The 22,229-nt window shown below is 50.4% G+C and overlaps 1 protein-coding gene across 4 annotated transcripts in view; it reads left to right on the top strand.

The window, feature by feature from the left end:
* The first annotated feature begins 10,899 nt into the window (after positions 1-10,899).
* COLEC11 (collectin subfamily member 11) overlaps positions 10,900-22,229 on the top strand; it is a 24,032-nt gene continuing 12,702 nt past the window's right edge. For 2 of the 4 annotated variants that reach the window (XM_007469242.1, XM_007469240.1), the window contains exons 1-2: positions 10,900-11,017; positions 17,821-17,892. In XM_007469242.1, the coding sequence (XP_007469304.1) occupies positions 10,900-11,017; positions 17,821-17,892 (190 nt within the window). The remainder of the gene's footprint in view (positions 11,018-17,820; positions 17,893-22,229) is intronic. The other 2 variants (XM_007469243.1, XM_007469241.1) reach the window with 1 other exon arrangement.

The following is a 22,229-nucleotide window of genomic DNA, read 5'->3' as shown; positions in this document are numbered from 1 at the left end:
ACTACCACCCCGGAGAAGTGCATGACGTACCGATAGTGGCTTTAGGAAGTTGGAATAAGTGTTTTAACAGCTACCAGTAGTAAATTCAGATAACCATGCTAGAGAAAATACTGAGTTACCGTTCTTTCAATAGGAAAGCATTGTCATGGCAGGAGGCAAGGACAGAATATGCAGCCTAATAATACAGAACAAAAGAAAGGTAGTGTCAGGCAGCTCTTTTTTTTTTTTTTTTTTTTTTTTTGTGGTACGCGGGCCTCTCACTGCTGTGGCCTCTCCCATCATGGAGCACAGACTCCGGACACGCAGGCTCAGCGGCCATGGCTCACGGGCCCAGCCGTTCCGCAGCACGTGGGATCCTCCCGGCCCGGGGCACGAACCCGTGTCACCTGCATCAGCAGGCGGACTCAACCACTGCACCACCAGGGAACCCCCAGGCAGCTTTTTTTAAGTGCAAGTTTTAATTTTGAGACAATTGTAGCTTCACATGCAGCTGTAAGAAGTAAACCAGAGGACTCCGTGTACCCTGTCTCCCCAGTGGTAACAGGTCCTGTGGGAGCAGGGCCCACATCACGGGTCACGGACATCCCCCTGTCCCTTTCTTACACCACGCCCACCTCCTCAGGCCCTGGCCACGCCTGGTTCGTTCATTTTGTAGTTTCATCATTTCAATACTGTTCTATAAATGGAAGCAGGCAGTGCAGAACCTTTGTAGGACTGGCTCTTTTCATTCAAAATTCTCTGGAGAGCCTCCCAGTTGGTGCTGTGTCTGTAGTTGGTTCCTTTACCGCCGAGCAGTGCTCCTTGGTATTGAGGACCAGAGTTTCTTTAACCAGCCGCCCGTTGAAGGGCATCTGAGTTGTCAGTCTGGGGCTGTTAGGGATTCAGCTGCTATAAACCGCCATGGATGTTCAGGTTTTCATGTGAAGGTAAGTCTTGGCTCCTGGGGTAAACGCCCAGGAGTGCAATCGCCGGGTTGTAGGGTAGTTGCATGTTCAGTGTCTTAAGAAAGTGCCAAACTGTTCCCAGAGCGGCTGCACCATTACATCCCGCCCAGCTTGTCATCCTCAACAGCATTTGGGGTCCTCGCTCCTTTCAGTGGCAGCCATTGTGACAGGTGTGCGGTGTGCCTCACTGTGGGTGTGAGGGGCGTTTCCCTGGTGATGTTGGACATCTTTTCATGTGCTTTGCCATCCGCACAGACTCTTGGTTGCAATAGCTTTTCATGTTGTGGCCCATTTTCTAACTGGATTGTTTGTTATTTTCCTGTTGAGTTTTGAGAGTACTTTATATATTCTAGATAAAAGACCTTTGGTGGATACATAGTTTGTGAATAATTTTTCCCCTCCTGTAGCTTGTTTCTGCACCTTAATAGGGTTTTCATTTTGATGAAGTACAATTGATCAGTGTTTGCTTCTGGGGATTTTGTACTTTTGGTGTTCTATGTCTAAGAGCTGTTTGCCTATCCCTAGATCCTGAAGATTTTTCTCCTGTGTTTTTTCTAAAAGTTTTATAATTTTACACTTAAGTTCATGATCTATTTTGAGTTAATATTTGTATAAGGTTCACCTGTTGCCTCTGGCTGTTGAGCTGCTCCAGCACCATTTATTAAAAAGACCATCCTCGGGCTTCCCTGGTGGCGCAGTGGTTGAGAGTCCACCTGCTGATGCAGGGGACGCGGGTTCGTGTCCCGGTCCTGGAAGACCGCACATGCCGCGGAGCGGCTGGGCCTGTGAGCCGTGGCCGCTGAGCCTGCACATCCGGAGCCTGTGCTCTGCAACGGGAGAGTCCACAGCGGTGAGAGGCCCGCGTACCGCAAAAAAAAAAAAAAAGACCATCCTCCTTCCACTGAGTTGCTTTTGCTCCTTTGTCAAAAATCAGTTGGGTCTAGGGAATTCCCTGGCGGTCCAGTGGTTAGGACCCGGTGCTTTCACTGTGTGGCCCAGGTTCAATCCCTGGTTGGGGAACTAAAATCCCGCAAGCCACGCTGAGTGGCCCCCCGCCCCGCCCCGAAAAAAAAAAATCAATTGGGATGTAGGCCAGTTAGCACATGAAAAGATGCACTGGTCAGGAGGGAAATGAAAGTCAAAACTACAAAGAGAGTGACCTCACACCTTTTGGGATGGCTGCTATCAAAACAAAACAAAACAAAAAACAGAAAATAGCAAGTGCTGGTAAGGCTGTGGAGAAATTGGAACCCTTGTTGGTGGGAATGTAAAATGGTGCAGCCACTTTGGAAAACAGTATGGCAGTTCCTCAGAAAAGTAAAAATAGAGTTACCATACGATCCAGCAACTTCACTTCTGGGTATAACCAAAAGAATTAAAAGCAAGGTCTGGAAGAGATATTTGTACACCCATATTCATAGCATTATTTACAGTAGCTAAAATGTAAAAGCAACCCCAGTGTCCACCAGTGGATAAATGGATAAGCAAAACGTGGTCTATACATTACAGTGGGACATTACTCAGCCTTAAAAAGCAGGGGAGGGACTTCCTTGGTGGTCCAGTGGGTTAGAGTCCATGGTCCTGGTGTAGGGGACCCGGGTGTGATCCCTGGTTGGGGAACTGGATCCTGCACGTGTGCCACAACTAAAGATCCCGTGTGCTGCAACTAAGACCTGGTGCAGCCAAATAAATATATAAAAGAAACTGGACTTCCCTGGTGGTGCAGTGGTTAAGAATCCACCTGCCAATGCAGGGGACAAGGGTTCGATCCCTGGTCCGGGAAGATCCCACAAGTTGCGGAGCGACTAAGTCCGCGTGCCGCAACTACTGAAGCCCGCGTGCCTAGAGCCCGTGCTCCACAACAAGAGAAGCCACCGCAGTGAGAAGCCCGCGCACCGCAGCAAAGAGTAGCCCCCGCTCGCCGCCAACTGGAGAAAGCCCACACACAGCAATGAGGATCCAATGCAGCCAAAAATAAAATTAAAACAAAACAAAACAAAATAAATTTTTTTTAAAAAAGGAAGGGGATTCTGACAACTGCTATCACATGGATGAACCTTGAGGACATTAGGTTAAGTGAAATAAGCCAGTTACACAAATACTCTGTGATTCCACTTACCTGAGATGCTTAGAATAGTCAGTTTATAGAAATGAAAAGTTGAAAGGTGGTGGCCAGGGGCTGAGATGGGGGGACAGTGGGGAGTTATGTTTAATGGGGACAGAGGTTCAGTTTTACAAGGTGGAAAGAAATATGGAGCTGGATGGTAGTGATGGCTGCATGACATTATGAATGTATTTAATACCATTGAACTCTACAGTTAAAAAGATTAAGAGGATAAATTTTATGTTATGTGCATTTTATTTAAAAAAACTTAAAGTCAGTTGGGTACATTTGTGTGGGTTCTTTGTTCTGTTCCATTGTACAATAAGTCTTGAAACTGGGTAGACTGATTCCTCTTACTTTACTCTTCTTTTTCAAAATTATTTTAGCTATTCTGGTTCCTTTGTCTTTCATATACATTTTAGAATATTGTCTGTATCTGTAAAAACTCTTGCTGAGATTTCAATAAGAATTGTGTTAAGCTTGTAGATCGGTTTTGGGGGAAATGACATCCTATGCGGAGCCTTCTGGTCGTAAACACGACATGTCTCTCCGTTTGTTTAGATCGTCTGATTTTCTCACCAGCATGTCGTGTTTCAGCATATAGGTCCCATACATGTTTTGTTAGATTTATACCTACAAATTTCATTTTATTGAGCAATTGTAAATTGTATTGCTTTTAATTTCAGTGTCCATACGTTCACTGCTAGCTTATAGAAATACAACTGATTTTTTGTATGTTTATCTTGTATTCTGAGACCTTGCTGAACTCACTTAATAGTTCTAGAAGTTTTTTGTAGACTCCTTGGGATTTTCGTGGCAGACAGTCACGTCATCTGCAACAAGGGACTGTTTTACTTTTCCCTTTCTGATCCCTGTGGCTTTTGTTTCCTTTCCATGTCTTCTGCATGGGCTGGAACTTGCAGCACGATGCTAAATAAGGAGTAAGGTTGCTGTTCTGATTTTCCTGATCTCAGGAGGGGACCCTCAGCCTACACCTGAGGATGGATGTTAGTGTTGGTTTTTAAAACTAGATGCTCTTTGACGAAACAGGAAGACATTTTTCCAAAGGACATCCAAGTGGCCGACAGACACATGAAGCGATGTTCAACATCGCTAATCATCAGGGAAGTGCACATCAGAACCGCGAGCTATCACCTCACACGTGCCAGAATGCCGGGCATCAAGAAGATGAAAGGTAATGCGTGTTGCCGAGAGTGTGGAGAAAACACTGTTGGTGGGAATGTACATTGGTGCAGCCACTATGGAAAACAGCATGGAGGCTCCTCAAAAAAGTAAAAATGGAATTACCATATGGTTGTGCAATTGCACTTCTGGGTATTTATGCAAAGGTAATGAAAACATTATCAAAGGGATATCTGCCCTCCCAGGTTTATTGCAGCATTATTCACAATAGCCAAGGTACAGAAACCTAAGTGCCTGTCAAAGGATACATGATAAAAGTGTGAGATAAATACATATACACACACACAGTTGAATATTATTCAGCTGTGAGAAGGAGAAATGTCTTTCCATTTGTGATGGCGTGGTTGGCCCTTGAGGTCATTATGCTAAGTGAGATAATCCAGATAGAGAAAGACAAATATTGTATGATATAACTTACACGTGGGTCAGAGGAAGCCAAACTCGTAGAAACAGAGGTAAATAAGATAATAGATAATAGATAAATAAGTCCTGGAGATCTGATGCACAGTACAGTGAATATAGACAACAGTATTTTATTTAAATCATCAAAATTCCTGAGAGACTAGATCTTAATTATTCCCACCACAAAAGAAGCAATGACAACTATATGGTGTAATGGAGTGCTAAATAATTTTACAATTGTAGGCAGCCATATTACCAGGCACAGGTGTATCGGATCAACACGTTATATACTTTGGACTTGCACATTGTATGTCAAATATATTTCAGTAAAGAAATATATCTTTTATCCAAAAAAATGGATGCTCTTTGTCAAGGGAGGAAGTTCCCTGTCTATCCTTATTTTTCTGAGAATTTTTATCATGAAAGAGGGTTGGATTTTGTCAGATGCTTTTACTGCCTCGATTGATATGATCATGTGATTTTCCTCTGTTGGCTTGTTAGTATGGTGGATTACTCTGGTTGACTTTTTTTATATCCTCCTTGTTCTGTTTAATTCTTTGTCATTCCATCGTAACATTTCTCCAGGTCATTAAAATTCTTCAAACACTGCATTCTTTTTTTTTTTTTTTACACTTTTTTATTGGAGTATAATTGCTTTACAATGGTGTGTTAGTTTCTGCTTTATAACAAAGTGAATCAGTTATACATACACGTATGTTCCCATATCTCTTCCCTCTTGCATCTCCAAACACTGCGTTCTTTTTTTTGTTTTTTTTTTTTGCGGTACGTAGGCCTCTCACTGTTGTGGCCTCTCCCGTTGCGGAGCCCAGGCTCCGGACGCGCAGGCTCAGCGGCCATGGCTCACGGGCCCAGCTGCTCCGCGGCATGTGGGATCTTCCCGGACCAGGGCACGAACCCGTGTCCCCCGCATCGGCAGGCGGACTCTCAACCACTGCGCCACCAGGGAAGCCCCCAAACACTACATTTTTAATGACTGGTTGATTTTTGAATATTGACCCAGCCTTGCATCCCCAAAATACCCCACTTGTTAATAAATAGTTTACAGATACTTTTTTATATTGCTCAATTCTGTTTCCTGATATTTTGTTAAAGATTTTTGCATCTGTCTCCTCGCGGGTTATTGGTCTGTAGTTTCCTTCTTTGGTACTGTCTTTGTCTGGTTTTGGTATCAGGGTAACACTAACTTCATAAAATGAATTGGTAAGTGCTCCCTCCTCCTCTGCTTTCTGGAAGAAGTGTGCAGAATTGGTGTTTTCTTTCAGCGTTTGGTAGATTCTCCTGTGAAACCTTGTGGCCTAGAGGTTTCCTTTTAGGGAGTTTTAAAATTACAAATGCAATCCCCTTAATTGCTATAGGGTTGTTAAATTCTCTGTTTCATATTGGGTCCACTGTGGTAGTTTGTGTTTTCCAGGAAGTGGTCTGTTTTCATCTAAGTTGTCAAATTTTCTTATGCTATCAGGTGGTTTTAATAAAGAATCCATTCTTTTTCATGGATTTTTTGGTGTGTGTGGAATTTGTCAGTTACTACATTTGTAATTTGTTATGACTTCCCTTGTCAGTCTTAATAAATATTCACTTTTGGACCTCACTTTTTATGATCATAATTTGATATGTGTCTTTTTCTTAAAGGACCCCCATCTGCCCCTTTGTGTATACGTCAGGCCACACAGAAGCTGGATCTGCCCAGCCCCCTCCAAAGACGTGGATTTGGCATGTGTTTGTTGCCTTAAATGACACTCCAGTGAGCCGAGGGAGTTTGGGGCCTCACCACCGGTTAGGTCTCGACACGCAGCAGACGAGTACTTTATGCTTTTGGAGTGAAACCTATATGGAAAAACTGCAAAATATGCCACAGCCTGTATTTAGTCCCGCCCGTGTGGTACCAGGTGACAGTTGTCGCTCTTCTTTCTACTTTCCTAAATTTCCACAACACACATGCTTATTTTTTCAAAGAATGAAAGAGAGGAACAGAAAAGGTGGATAAAAAGGGACTGACTGGGGAGTTTGGGGTGCAGAGTTAGGGGGCGTCTCCAGGAGGGGCCCCAAGACCCCGACATCTCACGTGTTTCCAAGTTCCCACACTCCCTTCTCCGCCTGATGCATTTCAAACAGGAAGCTGTTTGCAGATAATACCGCAGCCCCAGCCTGATTTGCCGGGCAGTCTGACAGCCAGGCCACTTGCCCGACGTGTGGGACCGCGGCCCGAAAACAGCAGCCTGACCTGGCGCACGCCTCAGGTAGGGACGCTCTGCTGGCCACTCTGCAGCCTTGGGAGCGGGACGGGGGTGGGGAACCCGCGGGAGATGCTCAGGCGGGAAGGCGAGGCTCCTGACGGGGCACAGGTAGGAACTGGGTGCAGGGCTGAGGGATTTGCTCTCAGATCGGGTGTGTCGCAGGGATCAGGCCAGAATTCTGAGGCTTGATTGATTCGGTAGCTCATGGTGGAAACTTCCTGGAGCTCAGCGCCAAGCACCAGAGCTACCAGTTACTAGGAGATGATCAGGTTTCCATAGATTCAAAGGGGTGACGCAGTTTTTCCTGCATCCCAGCCGGGGTACAAGCGGCTGCAGAACCCCCCGTCCCAGCCCCTGGCACACACACCTTCCTGAGCAGCCAGCTCAGCCTCCTGGGGCCTGGTGGACCCCCAGCGGGGGTGACGGGGCGACCAGCTCCTCTCTGCTCAGTGGCCAGCCTCTCTGTTTCGGGCTCAGTGGTGGGAGTCCCAGATGTGGGGCGAAAGGCGGGGCTGGAGAAGGCAACTTTCAAGGGCACATAGGGTCACCCTGTACGGGGTGGGGTCATCCTGCCTCCAAAATGGGATTCCACAGCGTCCCAGGGGCCCTCCTGCCTTGGCCCTGGCTGTCCGGCCGAAGTTAGGCAGTGGTTCTGAAGTTAAGAGGTAAAGTTTGGAAGCCACTGAGTGTGCATAACTGGATTTTCCGTTTGATGGGAAGCACGTTGCCCGGGTAGCAAGCAGAGCAGCGCCCCAAATGTTCACAGCTGTTCAGTTCTATTCACGAATTTGAAGAATCTATATGCCAAATAAAAGAACAGACAGATGACTTGCATAAGGCTGGGGGAGGTAATAGGAAAAGGCCTCTTCTTGCTTCATGGTCTTGGTAAAAAGATAGGAAAAATGTGTGCCCTTGGGGTGAAACTCTGTCAGTGCCATAGTCGCTGGGGAAGGCCCAGTGTCACTGTAGGGGTGGGGGTGAGGTGTCTGCCTGCCAGTGAGACCCGCGACGCTTCTAGGGACGTGCTTCTCTGCAGGCATTCACGGTGCCCGTAGGATGGTGGGCCCTGCTATAGACTTTTAATGAAAGTGTACAGCTGCACATTTGGCCCATTAAGCCGCACTTTTTCCCCTGTCTATTTCATTCTTGTATCGTGTTTCTACCAAGAATTCCAAATTGAATTTCCTTTCTTCTCGGTCAAGCTGGCCTCCTTCACGGAGGGGCGGGCCCCGGCTGGGAGATAAGGATGTTTTTCTTGAAGAGACCCAGGAGGAGCTGCAGCCTCCCCGTTTATAAAACAAAATTCCTCTTGTAAGAGGGCAGGAAGGAGCCCGAAGTCTGGGAAGGAGGCTCCCACCCAGGGCCGCCTGCACTGATTGCTGCTGGCAGGACCCGTGGTGGGCCCAGACGCGTGAGCGGGCCGAGGGCCCGTGGGCCAGTGGGAGGGCAGCCCCGGCTTCCCTGCACTCCGGGCCCTCTGCCCCTTGCTCCCCCTTCTTGGGAGGTGGCATCTGATCTCGAGGCCGCTCCTGACGCTTCTGCAGTGTGAGAGCTGTGAGTCTTGCTGAACAAGGTGGCTGTCTTCTGACCCAGTTGTCTCTAGCTAGAGAGGAAATTCCCAGGTCAGTTCCCAAGACATTTAAAACAATCTAAACACAGCTGGCCTCCCACACATACCAAGAGACAAGCATCCATTGGCCTGAGCACAAAAGTCAGGGGAGCAAGTGTTTATCGTGGCTTTTAAAAAATTGCCAGCTAGTTGACACGAAACATTCTATTATCATCGCCTTCAAGAAGTACCTCCTTGAAAGAAACAAATGACTTGCCGCTAAAGCAGCAGCTACGCTCTTTATGGTTAAGAACACAGTGTGATCATCCGGGCTGGCTGCATACTTGGTGCTGCTTTGTTCAAAGACCATTAGGAATTCCAGGCCACAATCCCATTACGCGGCCCTCTACGTGGGTCCGCACAGGTCGCGTGTCCGCGCCGCTGGCCCTGGGAACACCATGGGAACATGGAAAGCCATCAGCAGAAGAGCATCACGTTCTATGTGAGTTGCCACTGGGAACCTCTGGGCGTTCGTTCATTCATGCGCCCATCCTTCCGTTCACTAACTCAGCTTAGCGCCTGCAAACCCCAGCCAGGCCCGAGCGCTCCAAGCTCTTTCAGTTACGGCTGCAGGTGCTCACGGCGGCCGATGTGCAGGACGAGCTGCTCGCTCGGGGGTCAAGGCTTAGCTGACAAAGGAGACGGAGAGAATCAGCTCAGCGGGCCCGCACGCATGAAGGGCCCTGCAGCCTCTCACTGCCGCCTATTCATTGTCTTTAAAACCAGGGGCCATATACGTCACCAGGTGGTCCGGGGACTAAATAAGACGTGTGTCCACGTTTGGTGCGCGGTAAGCGTTAGCTCCTTTTTTCTCCACCAAACGTGAATGTTAGAAAATAAAATAAAATAAAAGCCCACTACTGCTGTGACTGAGGGGGGAGGATGGGCCCTTACTTTGATTCGGGGAAGCTGACAGTTGGGCCGAGTGAGCAACGGTGCTGACAGGACAGCGTTAGGAAGTCCCAGGCCAGCCCATCGTCACCACTTCTTAGTTGTCACTGAGGTCTCTGCCTCTGGCCTCCTGGCCTGTGAAGCTGGAATGACGTGCCCATCCCTGTGCAGCGTTACATGAGCACCATGTTGTCCCCGATCTGGTGAGCGGTCCTCCCCCTGCCTTGTCCCTATAGGATCAGATCTGTGACCACACGTGGGGAGCCGGGGCCTCACTGCAGGACGGCACGGATGACTGTCACCTCTGTCCCCTTCGTGGAAGATCTGGCTAAAGCACAGGCTCTTCATGGGGGGCACAGAACGCTCTCACTCAGCAGCTCTGCTTCCAGCCCTTCATTTGTCTGGAAGCCAGGGCCGGCTGTGGGACTCCTTCCCAGGGTGTGGTGGCCAGGATGTCAAAAGCTGCTGGGGCTGGCCTGGTGCTGAGCTGCGTGCACCGCTGCCTGTTCTTCCTCAGGGTGACCCCAGGGCGCTTGCCTCGCTGTAAGGTGAGGGAACAAGCTGACAGGAGATGCAGTCTAGCCAGGGCACTGGTCTGGGTGCAGCCAGATGCACAGCTGTCTCCCAGCACTGTGGCATCCAGACACCAAGGTCCCGTGGGGCAGACCTCAAAGTCTGCATGCTTCCTCACTGGCCCATGGCGGGGGGACTGGCACAGGGACAGGGGGGGCCAGCTGTGTCCTTCCAACCTCTGTCCCTGTCCCACACCCTTTGGTGACGGGGGCTTCCTCATTGATGTAAGGACATAATAAGCTACAGGTGTGTGCGGCAGCATAACGTTGATGAATCCTGGAGCGCGATGACTAAAGTAGGTAAGACGACACACAGTGTGACCCAGTATCTCATAAAACTCAGAACCCGGCACACTAGACACCACATTGTCTTAAGAACGCATCCACTGCTGTGCACTGAGGCTGTTTTGGAAACAGCAGGAGAAGGTGGGCTCGCGGGTGAGGAGAGCGGCTCCTCCGAGGGGAGGCTGGGGGCGGGATGGGCACCAGGGACTCGGGTCAGGGGGCCGGACGTGTGAAGCGGATGCTCACCAATGTTTGTGTTATGGCTGAGCGTCCGAGTTTTCACGTAGCGGTAAACACGCCTCTGTGTGTGTCAAGTATCAGTTATAAGGAATCAGAAGAAGAATCTAGAGTAACGCACCCGGGGTGGTAACTGTTGTCACTGCTGGGCGAAGGGGATGTCTCGGTGGAGGTTTCGGTCAGCACCCGAAGGAGAGAGACAGAGCGACAGGGAGAGAAAGAGGCACCAAAGCACTGAGAGCCGCTCCGGGGCAGCTGCCACCGCGGCCCCCGAGCGGGGCGAGTGTGGTGGCCGGCGCGCCTGCACACTGTCACTTGCTGTCCCGGTTCCCGGAATTCCCGTCACTGTTTACTGCTTTTCCCTCCCTTCAGGAGTCAGCGTGCTGCAAGGCTCATCATGAAGCGGGCTCTTGCTCTCATCGGCCTGGCCTTCCTGTCGGTGCTCTGGGCTGGGGGCGCTCAGCAGACGGTGGATGACACCTGTTCCGTGCAGATTCTTGTCCCCGGCCTCAAAGGTAACTTCCGCCGGGCCTCCCGGAGGTCAGGGCCTCCTGGGCAGCGGCCGGAGTGCAGGTGGGACCTGCGTGCGAGTGGTGGACGCAGAGCTCATCCTGGTCCCCGGGCCGGCTCGGAGCCCGGCCTTGGGCAAATCTGCCCCTTCGATGGCCCTGGTCCCTCCTTCTGTAAAGTCCAGGGTCAGACTGTACGTGGCGTCCACACTGTCTTCAGGCAAGGGATTCTGTAATTCTGAAACCAGACGTTCGTGTGCAGCTCGGTCCTCTCTGCAGGGACCCTGTAAGGCGTCCGAGGTGTGTTCCAGGCACTGCACATGTCACCTGCAGTGCCCCTCAGGGTGAGATGCTCTCACGGTGCAGATAAGGCCGGTCCAGGCTCAGGGAAACTTAGCAATTTGTCTAAGTGGGTTGCGTAGCTCTGAAGCCTGGGCTCCTGTTATGGTTCCTGAGAGCTCTTTATTCCTTCTTCGAAAAATCAAGAAAACTTCTCCTGCGCTTTGTCTGTAATTCACCTCCAGGGGGAGCTGCCTCTGCAGACCAGGGATGGGTGGGCACCAGCACAGGGGGAGGACCTTCACTCAAAAAGTCACCAGGTTCTACCACGCAGGGGCAGGAGATCCCAAACCTTGTGCTCCCAAGTAGGACCAGCTCCTTAATTCGAGGGGCCCAATGCAGATGAAAATGTGGGATCTCTTGTTCAAAAGTTAGAAAGAATTTCAAGACGGGGACAGGGCGCCTTCACCACATGGGGCGAGCTTGCCCCTTGGGCCTTGTGCTCCTAGGAGCAGCGGGCAGGGTCCCGCATCCCCAGATTCCACTCTGCCCCTCCTGCCCCTCTAGGGCTGCGTGTGCTCTTAGTAATGAAGTTACACGGCTGTTTGTTTTCTGCTCTAAAATTGCTCGGGGCCTCTGAAGCACACAGCTCCTGACTCTGGAGCGAATCTCCGATAACCTGGGAAACATACACCGGGAGGAGGCCCTAAAGAATGGTTTAAGCGTATATTTATTGTTATAGAAAGAGTCAGTCATTTTAATTAATTAATTATTATTGTTACTTTTTTGGCTGCACCGCAGTTTGTGGGATCTTAGTTCCCTGACCAGGGATTGAACCCGGCCCCCCTGCATTGGGAGTGTGGAGTCTTAACCACTGGACTGCCAGGGAAGTCCCAGACTCAGGAACTTTAAACAGTCTCTTCCTAAATCCATTAAAAATATACAAATACACAGAAATAGGAAAAAATCTAGACGGAGATACACTGGCATGCTAGCAGCAGTGCTCCTCTCTGAGCACGGAGTTGTGGGTGTCTGGGAAAGCTCGGTCCAGATATTCTACTGTTTAGCCACATTCACAATTTAAATATAAAACCGGGACACTATCAAGATTCAGATGCCTCTGGTTTTCAAGCACATCTTGAGAGTACTCTGAGACAGATGCTTTTTGACATCTGTGTTGGTGACCATTTCTGCTGCATCCATATTAAGGGCGTTCCAACCCGCGTGCTCGGCGGGTCCCCTGCAGTGCCTCCTTCTCTGAGGGTGGCCCGCTCCAGGGACACCTTACCTCCTCTAAGCAATGATTTCTCACCACCCAACACCATGCTGTAGTCGGTGATGAGCCACTGTATTGCCAGGTGGAGGCATGGTCCACAGAGAGCCGACCTGCTGTCACTCTCATGCTCCTACCCCGTTCACAGACTGAGTGTCTGCAGTGAGCAGACACGATGTGGGCCCTCCAGCAGAGGGGTCTGCCAGGGAATCCGCGGGGCTCCTGTTCTCCAAGGCTCATCTGCTGGCAGGTGGTCAGACAGGCTCCCAAGTGGTGCTGAAGCTGTGTGGGATGTTTGGGGCCATGGGCAACACGCAGACCACGTGCTACCCACAGTGTGTGTTCTGGATCCAGCGTTTCAGTGGCAGCATTGTTTCACACGTCCGGTTTCATGCTAGTCAGTGAGCACCAAAGCAATGATTTTAGTGGAGAAACTTAGTATATTTATGAAAGCCTCTAGAAACTGGATATCTTGTTCTTTTTTAAATTTCCAGCTTTGCTGACAAATAGTAGCTCTGTCTATTCAAGGTGTGCATCGTGATGCTCAAATAGGCAGGTACCTTGTGAATGGATTGCGGTCACGCTGATGACCACACCCACCTCACCTCGTTATCCTCTGTGCGTGTCTTGTTGTGACGCAGAAGCGTGGGTCAGCGAGAGTTCCTTCTTTGTGATGCGAGGGTGCTGAGCCAAAACAGAGGAGGGGTTTCATGCTCTGATTTTCACGTTGGGCAGCAGGGGTGAGAGTGGAGGAGAGAAATCTATGGCAGCAAAGCAAGTCTGGGGCTTCTAAGCAGCGAACGTTCAGGCCCATGTAGATGTGCGTCCCCTGCAAAGTGAAGATTGGCATCACGGCAGAGCTCCTTCCCCAGATCCGCGTCTCGTGCAGCATGGGGCAGCGGCGGTCCGGCCACCCTCTGCCTGGCGCCTGGTCCCACCCAGCTCCTCCTCAGACCAAGCTCCGACCTTGAGGACATTCTGTGCTGCTCTCAGGGCACAGAGAGCGGGATGCGCCCGGGAGCAGAGGGGGCCGGGCCCAGTGCAGAAACTGGGGAGCTGCTCCATCCCAGGCTTTTCCGTGTCCACTCAGTCAGGGTCTTGGGGGACTTAGGACTTTCCATCGCTCGATGGGTGGAGCTTCAGCATCACAGCCAGCCTCAGGGCACGGGGGAGGGCGTGCTGTCTTCTGCCTTCTCTGAGTGGCTTGCCAACCACTAAGCGCGCTGGCCACACAGGGAGCCAGGCAGGGGATGTGGACTTCGCCGGCCACACTCGCCCGGATGCGCCTGAGAGCCAGGGCAGTCTGTGAAAGGTCTGATTACAGCACGCGTGCCAGGGCCTGCCTTGGTCAGTGGAGATAAACACAATACAGGCCCCGCCCTTAAGATGAAAGAGGCAGGTGAGGGGTCTCCATTCGTTCATCAGATGCGTCTGTGTTACAGGCCCCACCAGGCCAGGCTCAGCCTACGAGGGTGGAGCCAGTGCCTGTTTCCTTGGAGACGGAGCCTGGAGGTGGCAGGCGGTCTCTGGGGACATGGCCGCGGGCTGCTTCCGGCCCATCCCGGTGCTTCCTCCTGCAAATCCACACTGGGTTTCAGAATCCTTCTCAACATGACTCCAGGCAGCTTTCTCCTTGAGAAGAAAGTCGTGTGCTATTACAGACTGCTATTACAGATGGAAGAGCAGTCTTTCCTTGATGGCTGGAAAAATGGGTTGTAGGTAGGAAAACACTGGTGTGTATTAGCAAGCCTGCTGCTCAGAGATTTTAAAAGGGCATCGTTATTCTTATAGGTTTTATCAGATTAATTGAAAGAAGGTTGATAAAGCCAATAATGTGACTAACACACGCAGGTGGGGATTTCACGCTTCTGAAATGCTGCTCTGGGCCCGTTCCCTCCTCAGCTCTGGTCTCCCTGCCTCTTTCCTGTCCTGACTGCTTTCTCTCCCAGAGGAGGGTCCAGTCAGGGACGTGGCCTGCTTGTTCTCTGATTAGGGTTTTGCTGCCCGGAGCTGGAGAGCTGGCTTGTTGCCTGTCTCTGGCCTGGCTGTTCATTGTAAAGTGGACATGATCCCTGCCTCATGGGGCAGGGCGGGGGGGGCAGGTTAAATTAATGGAACTAAGCGAATGGCTGTGTGTGAACTCTAGGAGTTCATATTAATCTATAGAAGAAACTGGTGGGTTTGCTTGGTGTTAATTTTCCACGATTATCGACAGAGCCGCTGTGAGGTCCAGGGCTCTCCCGGCTGCTCCAGGAGACGCAGGTGGGCACGACGTGGACCCTCCGTCCACGGGGGGCAGTGGGACGTGGGCACTGACAATGCTCGCGTCTGGCCTGGACCCTGGAAACATTAATCTCACTGTCCTCCCCTGACGCAGGCATGGGACCACGGTATTTTCCTCCTTAAAGCCTGGCGGGGGCGTCCAGTGGGCCGTACGTGTGAGGTCTGAGCGCTGTCTGTGCCCGGCCCTCCCAGCTCGTCCCACCTCACCTGTGCAGATGTCCCTTTGTCTCCTCAATCTCTGCCTGGCTGCATCTTCCTGGTTCAGCAGGTCTCCGTTAAAAGCCACTTCATCAGAGAGGCCTCTTCTGATCTCAGTCTAAATTACAGCCCTTCTGTTGAAGTTACTGCTGCATTTTATTCTCGTACCGTGTGTTGCTAATGACAATTCTATGTCAATCTAATTCTCATTCACATGCGTGCAGTCTTTAAAAATTCCTTCTCCTCGTGGCGCTTATAGAATTTTCTCTTGATTCTTGATGTTCTGTGTGTCACTCTGACGCATCTGAGTGATTTTTCCCTCATTTCTTTCCTGCTGGCACGCTGTGGGCACGTGCATTGTGCCCTTTGGTGATTTTCCGTAGTGCCGGGAAGTCATAGCTATTAAATCTTCACAGCTATTAAGGCTTCAAATGTCTAATCTCCTTTTCTGGAATTCCTGTATGATGGATATTGGGATTTGTGGGTTTTTTTCTTCAGCGCTCGACTCGATAACTTCAAAACCGAAACAAAACTTTCCATCTCCTTCTCTCTCAGTGTTGCCTTGTAGACGCGTTCTTCGTCCTAATTATTTGTGTCATGAATTAGCTTTTATCGTTGGCCATTCTGTTACTCCGCCTGCCTGAAGAGTAACTTGTTTCAAAAATGTGTTTCATACACGAGATTCCCTAGTTGGTCCTCTTTCATTGCTGCTTTGCTCTTGTTCGTAGGTGCCTCCTCTCTCTCGTCTTTATGAGGATATTCAGTGTCTTTCACAGTCAGATTCTGGCTGTCCCGTTGAGTCCTGTTTCCTGGGTTGTTATTTCTTTTTTCACGATGTTGGTGCCCCTCCAATGTCTGCTGGTTCTTGATGGTGAGATCAGTCTGTTAGTCGGTATTTCTTGGTAGACTGTCAGTTCTTCTCCAAATATTACTACTGTAATGATTTCCTTTCTTTTTAAAAGATAAGAAAAAACCCGAGAACTACCCAGAGATTCAGGGGCCCATGTGTGCCAAGTGTGTCAACCGCCCTTCAGCAGTGGTTCATGGAGCTGTCACAGCTGTGACAGGGGGTGGCAGTAACATGCCAGCCCTGCATTCCATGTTGTAATGGCACTTGCTTTGCTTGTCTCTTTGTTTCCTTACGTTTAAATGGAATGCCCCCTCCCCTTAAGGCCAGATTATCAGTTTGGGGGATTTCACTGGGGAATCTGTAATCTCAGGGGAGCCTCTTAGCAAATGAAGGTGCGTGTAGAGAATTTACGGAGAATGAAAGTTCACTTGAACGTTGGCCTGCTTTGTGCACAGCTAGGCAGGTGCACGGCAGCACCCACACCCACCCGTGGGAGGCAGATACATCAGGAAAGTAGATGAGGCCACGAGACAGTGACTGTGGTACAGAGCAGGGTCCTCATCACGGGAGAAAAGAGATCCAGGGAGGGGCTGAGGAACAGCTTCCTGGACAGTCAGGTGAGCAGGTGAAACCCGCACAGGTGGGTTGATGGTCACGGCCGACTAGGCAGAGGCAGCAGTGTAACCGGACCCCTGGGCTCCAGGTGCAGGCCTGTGGGGAGGAGCTTAAAAACAGGACATTATTTATAACTACATTTGGCTGTTGGTGGTTTTGAATCTCCTTTGAGAAGGGAAGTATAATGGAATCTGTGTTTTAGGAAGATGGTTCTGGGGTGGATTGGAGTGGGGGGCGGCGGGGGGGCACTGGGAGGGGCCTTGACGTCCCGTCCGCACTCCGTCCTCTGCTCCCCCCGCGCACTGTGCTGCTCGGACAGGGTGTCTCCACGGTTGTTTGCGACCTGTCTCCTGCCCCGAGCCGCATGAGGGCGGGCTGGTGGTCCTGTCACCTCCAGAACTGCAGAGACTTAGCTGAGCGTGGAGCCCCCGAGGGTATCGGGAGGGAGCGGCCGGTTGGGCTTCGCAGAGCTGGGCGATGCTTGCACTTACCCGATGAGGGAGACAGAAAAGCAGAGATGACCGTGGGGCTTGGAGCTTGGAGTCTGGGAGACTCGGTGTCTCAAGAGCAGGAGCAGGAAAGTCCACAGAAGAGACTCACTTCTGGGGAAAACCATCAGGTCGACTTGGGACGTGCTAAGTGCGGGGTATCAGGGAGGCTACACAAACAGCCCGTTTCCCTGTTTCGGTTCTGAACAAAACAGGAAATAAAGGAAAATGTGCCAAAACATGGTCAGGATCTGTGAGGAAGGCTGGGGGGCATGTGTAGCTTAGGCTGAGAGCAGGACGCACCTGGCCAACGAGCCTGAACTGGGTGATGTGCTCACCTGGTCACAGGTGTCCCCGTGTGGGAGGACCCTGCCCCTGAGCAGTAGTCTACCCTCTGGGGGGTGCTCACACTGAAGGGACAAGGGGACGCCGACTCGTGTGCCCAAGTTTATTCTTCCCGAGAGTACCGGCCAGACAAGGGAAGAGAGAGGCCAGCACGGGTGGTAAGGGGCAGCAGAGCAGCCATGATGGGTCCTGGGGAGCCCTGCGCACCAGAGGGCAGACTGGAGCCAGCCCAGATGGATGGATGGAGAGAGGGACAGATGCATTCCCAGAGGGAGCGGGGAGGCAAGGCAGCAGAATCCTGAGGAGAGACTTGGGGAGGGAGACCTAGAGCCAAGGCTGGGAGCAGGCTGGGAGGAAGGGGTGAAACCCCCTGGGGGTGGGGTGGGAAGAGGGAGGCCAAGGGGCCTGGCTGGCGGCGCAGACACTGGAGCCCGGCGCTCAGAGCAAAGGCCCTAAAGGCATGTGACTTCTTCCACAGGGGATGCTGGACAGAAGGGGGACAAAGGCGCACCAGGACGGCCTGGCAGAGTCGGCCCCACGGGAGAGAAAGGTACCTGCTGCCCCTGGGCCCCAAGGGCACAGCTGGGGCACCGGCTCCTGCGAGAGCTGTTGGTGGGGAGAAGGGGGGGCGTTCGAGAGGAACCCGACACCTGTGTAGGTCTCGGGACTGAAGCAGGGCACAGAGAGGGCTCTTTAAACAGTGCTCCCTGGCTCTGGCCTGCCCGGCACCGAGAAACAAAGTGCCTCCTGGGAGGTGTGCCTCCTCGGGTGGTTACGTGTACGGAAACTCAGCGCTTGCTTGGCCTCACGTGCAAAATGAGGATCATTTGTGATCGTTACACGTATAAGTGCAATTATGAGGGTGTGCAAACAGTGATGGAGGCGTGTGAACAGTGATGGAGACAGTCATGTAGGTGTGCAAAGGAGAGAGAGCACAGATTTGGGTGGGGCATGGGGGTTACACCGTGGCCCCCCATTTTTGGCTAACGGACCCTAGTCACCTTGAATCTGTTTCCTCATTAGGAAAAAAAATCGTGTCGTTCAGCCTGCCTCCTGGGGTTGTGCTGAGGCTTACAGAAAATAGATCCTACCTAAAAAAGTAGCTACATGGTACATGGTGACGTCAATACATGTCATCATTAGGATATACTTACTTTTGCTGCTTTGAAGTTTGTGAAATCCTTAAAAGCTGTGTTTGGAAGTGCTTTGTCAACGCCTGCACACTATTCTATGAGAACACGTGCTGAGATTATCCACCCGGTCCCCACCCAGCCTCATAGCATTGGAGTTAGGTGGTTCTTGTAAAAACACAGATAAAGGTTGTTATGTTTTTAAGTCCACGCACTGTTTTTTCATTTTCAAATTTTTATTTTTTTTCATGTTGGTTTTTTCTTTTTCTTTTTTTTTAAATTAATTAATTAATTTATTTTGGCCCCGCTGTGAGGCATATGGGATCTTAGTTCCCAGACCAGGAATCAAACCCGTGCCCCCTGCATTGGGAGCACTGAGTCTTAACCACTGGACCACCAGGGAAGTCCCAGGTTTTTCGTTTTCTGAGGTGTGATTTACGTAGCATCAGTGAGTTTGGCAGCTGCAAATGCCTGTGAAACCCTGGTCAGAGTCTAGATCCAGAGCACTTCTGTCACCACCATCCCTCCGTCAAGCCGAGGTGCAGATTTTTATTTCTTACTTTCCCTTTACTCATAACAAATTAATTTAAAAATATAAGAACTGTGCTCCTGGTTCAAAGTTCAGAACATACAGAAATTATTCACAGCCACTAGTCTCCTTCCCATCCCCGCCAGCAGCCCTCCCCACTGACAACCACTGTTAGGTTTCTTTATCTTCACAGAGATATTTGGTAACGGCCGAGTGAACGCTATTCTTTCCTGCTTCCGTACAAACAATTGCAAAATGTATGTAATGTTCTGCATTTTCACTTATCCGGGTACTTGGAGATCATTCACTCTACGGGAGGACATGCAGGCTTTGCTTGCTGTCGCCTGGAGACGTCGTGTCCGTTCTTCATCTAACTGGTCTCCTATTACTGCAGATTTACAGTTCCCTAGGGCCTTGCTGCAGTGAGTGAGTAATCTTGTAAACGTCATTTTTAATGTGGACGGGTACAGCCTGAAGATAAATTCCGGACAGAGTAACTGTTGATCCAAATGCACGTGCATTTGAAATGTTGGTGGATATGGCCTCTTCCAAAAGGATCGAATCCATTTACCCTCTGTTTATTGAAGCACAAGACGGCCGACCCCTTCACCCTCCCTGCGTCAGAAAGCTGCCAGTCTGGTAGCCGTGGAAGGCCACATCAGTGGGGCTTTAACTTAGCCTCTCTTTTCATAAATGAAGTCAGCTTATTTTTCAGGTGTTTAAAAGTCATTTGTATTTCTTTTCTTTTTTTTCCTTTTTGAGGATTGTCTTTTCCTGTCTTTTTAAAAACACTTCTTGGGTTCTTCTTTTTTATTTTATTTTTATTTATTTTTCGGCTGCGTTGGGTCTTCGTTGTGGTGCGCGGGCTTCTCATTGCGGTGGCTTCTCTTGTTACGGAGCATGAGCTCTAGGCGCGTGGGCTTCAGTAGTTGTGGCGTGTGGGCTCAGCAGTTGTGGCGCATGGGCTTAGTTGCTCCACGGCATATGGGATCTTCCCAGACCAGGGATCGAACCCGTGTCCCCTGCGTTGGCAGGTGGATTCTTTTTTTTTTTTTTTTGTGGTACGCGGGCCTCTCACTGCTGTGGCCTCTCCCGTTGCGGAGCACAGGCTCTGGACGCGCAGGCTCAGCGGCCATGGCTCACGGGTCCAGCCACTCTGGGGCATGTTTTTCGGTACGCGGGCCTCTCACTGTTGTGGCCTCTCCCGTTGCGGAGCACAGGCTCCAGATGCGCAGGCTCAGCAGCCATGGCTCACGGGCCCAGACGCTCCACGGCATGTGGGATTTTCCCGGACTTGGGCACGAACCCGTGTCCCCTGCATCGGCAGGCGGACTCTCAACCACTGCGCCACCAGGGAAGCCCGGCAGGTAGATTCTTAACCACTGTGCCACCAGGGAAGTCCCACTCTATTGTCTTGTGAGGACAATGTCACATTTCACATTTAGGAAGTGAATATGCCTCTATTCTGGATGGTCACAAATTCATTTTCGTGACCCCATTTCATTGATTTTTTTTTCCCCCCTTTGGCTGAGCTGTGCAGCATGTGGAATCTTAGTTCCCTGACCAGGGATTGAACCCACTCCCCGTGCAGTGGAAGCACGGGGTTTTTGCATTGATGCTCTTTCAAAGTAATGATGTTTGAGCTCAACGCACATGCAGCAGGAAATGCCTAATTTCATGCCAATGTGGACCCGTGGCTGCTCTCTCATCTCTGTCACTAGTGTCACCAACATGTAGCTCTCTCATCGCTCTGTCATCATCATCATTCTCTCTTATTCTCACTCTTGAAAAGGCAGGACAAGCACGCAGAGACTATAAATGCTGTTATTATAGCATCCGAATCTTCTGATGAGGATGAACGTTGCTGGGAAGGCAACAGCCTAATTCACTGCGTTTTCCTGTCATTAACCACTAAGTTGAGTGCTGTTACGTGCTGAGATCTCGGGGAGGCCACCTGAGCCCCAGAGTCAGAGGGGGAGAACAGATATGTGGACCCTGGAGAATAAATTGAGGCAGAAAGCTGCGGGGCAGTGTGGAGGGGAATTTGGGCTGGATCGAGAACCTGTCTTATTTCAAGTTTTTCTACCATGTAAGAGTAAGGTGTGCTCATGATAGAAAATTTATATATATCTATAAAAGTGGTGAGGAAAATCAGGCATAAGAAAATCATCCAGAGATAACCACTTATTTTGGTATATTTCCTTTTTCGGGGTGACTTTTCTTGCTTTGTTGTAATTATATTGTGTATATAAGTTTGAACCTATTTCTTAAATTTAATGCCAAATTTTAGTGTATTTCTCATGCTATGAAATCATTTTGGTGAATGTCTCCTCTCCATGGGTAACTTAAAACTCCACTGGGAGCGGTATGTTCGAGAGCAGAGTCCTGTGTATGATTAGGGCAGGAGAGGGGAGCCTGGACCTGCCCTTTACAGTCCCATTGACCTGCCTGACAAGGAACCTGCCAGGCTAGGAGGCGATGGGGCAGTGATCACCGGGCTTGCCAGGGGTCTGGCTTCGCCACTGACAAAATGAGCAGGTTTGGTCTGGGGTCTTTGCTACTCTGTAGAGTACAGAGAACAAGTCAACCCAAGTGGGATATATTTGGATTATTGAATAGTGGGATAGTTATGTAGAAATCTAGGAAATATCCATTTTTGGATGACCTTTAAAAAGAGGACTGGCCGTGGCATGATAGAATATAAGAGAATAAAATAGGATATACAAGAACAGACATGTGATCGACTAAGATATTTACAAAAAGGAGAAGAAAAAGGATGGGAAAGAAATTAATCAAAATATTAGTAGGAGACATTTCTGGGTTATCGGCTTATGGACCTTTAAATTCTCTTCTTTAAATTCTTCTTTACGTGTTCTCCTGTCTCTATCTTTGGTGTTCCCAGCAATGTGCATGAACTATACTTTTGATGTTAACAGGTATTTTGAAAGGTTGCTGTGGCCGTGGCCCTGGCCTGTTGGCGATGTAGGCTCACCTGGAGGCCCAGGTGAGGGTTCGTGAGCTCTGGCGGCCTCCCACACACTGATGGCCATGCTCACGGGGTCAGCATGGCTGCACCTGGGCTCGTCGGAGCCCGGAAACTGAGAGCTGCGGCCAACCTCAGAGGCGCTGGCGCAGGTTCAGTGTGGTGAAGCCCCAGGCAGGCCGTGCTCGGGGACTCAGGTGTGCTGGGAGGCGACCTCAGCCCCAGGACGCCCCAAGGCTCCTCAC

The sequence above is a fragment of the Lipotes vexillifer genome, unplaced genomic scaffold (genome assembly GCF_000442215.2).
Source record: "Lipotes vexillifer unplaced genomic scaffold, Lipotes_vexillifer_v1.1 scaffold356, whole genome shotgun sequence".
Lineage (NCBI taxonomy): Eukaryota > Metazoa > Chordata > Mammalia > Artiodactyla > Lipotidae > Lipotes > Lipotes vexillifer.
Note: the sequence above shows the minus strand (reverse complement) of the source record. Positions and strands in the feature narration are given on the sequence as shown.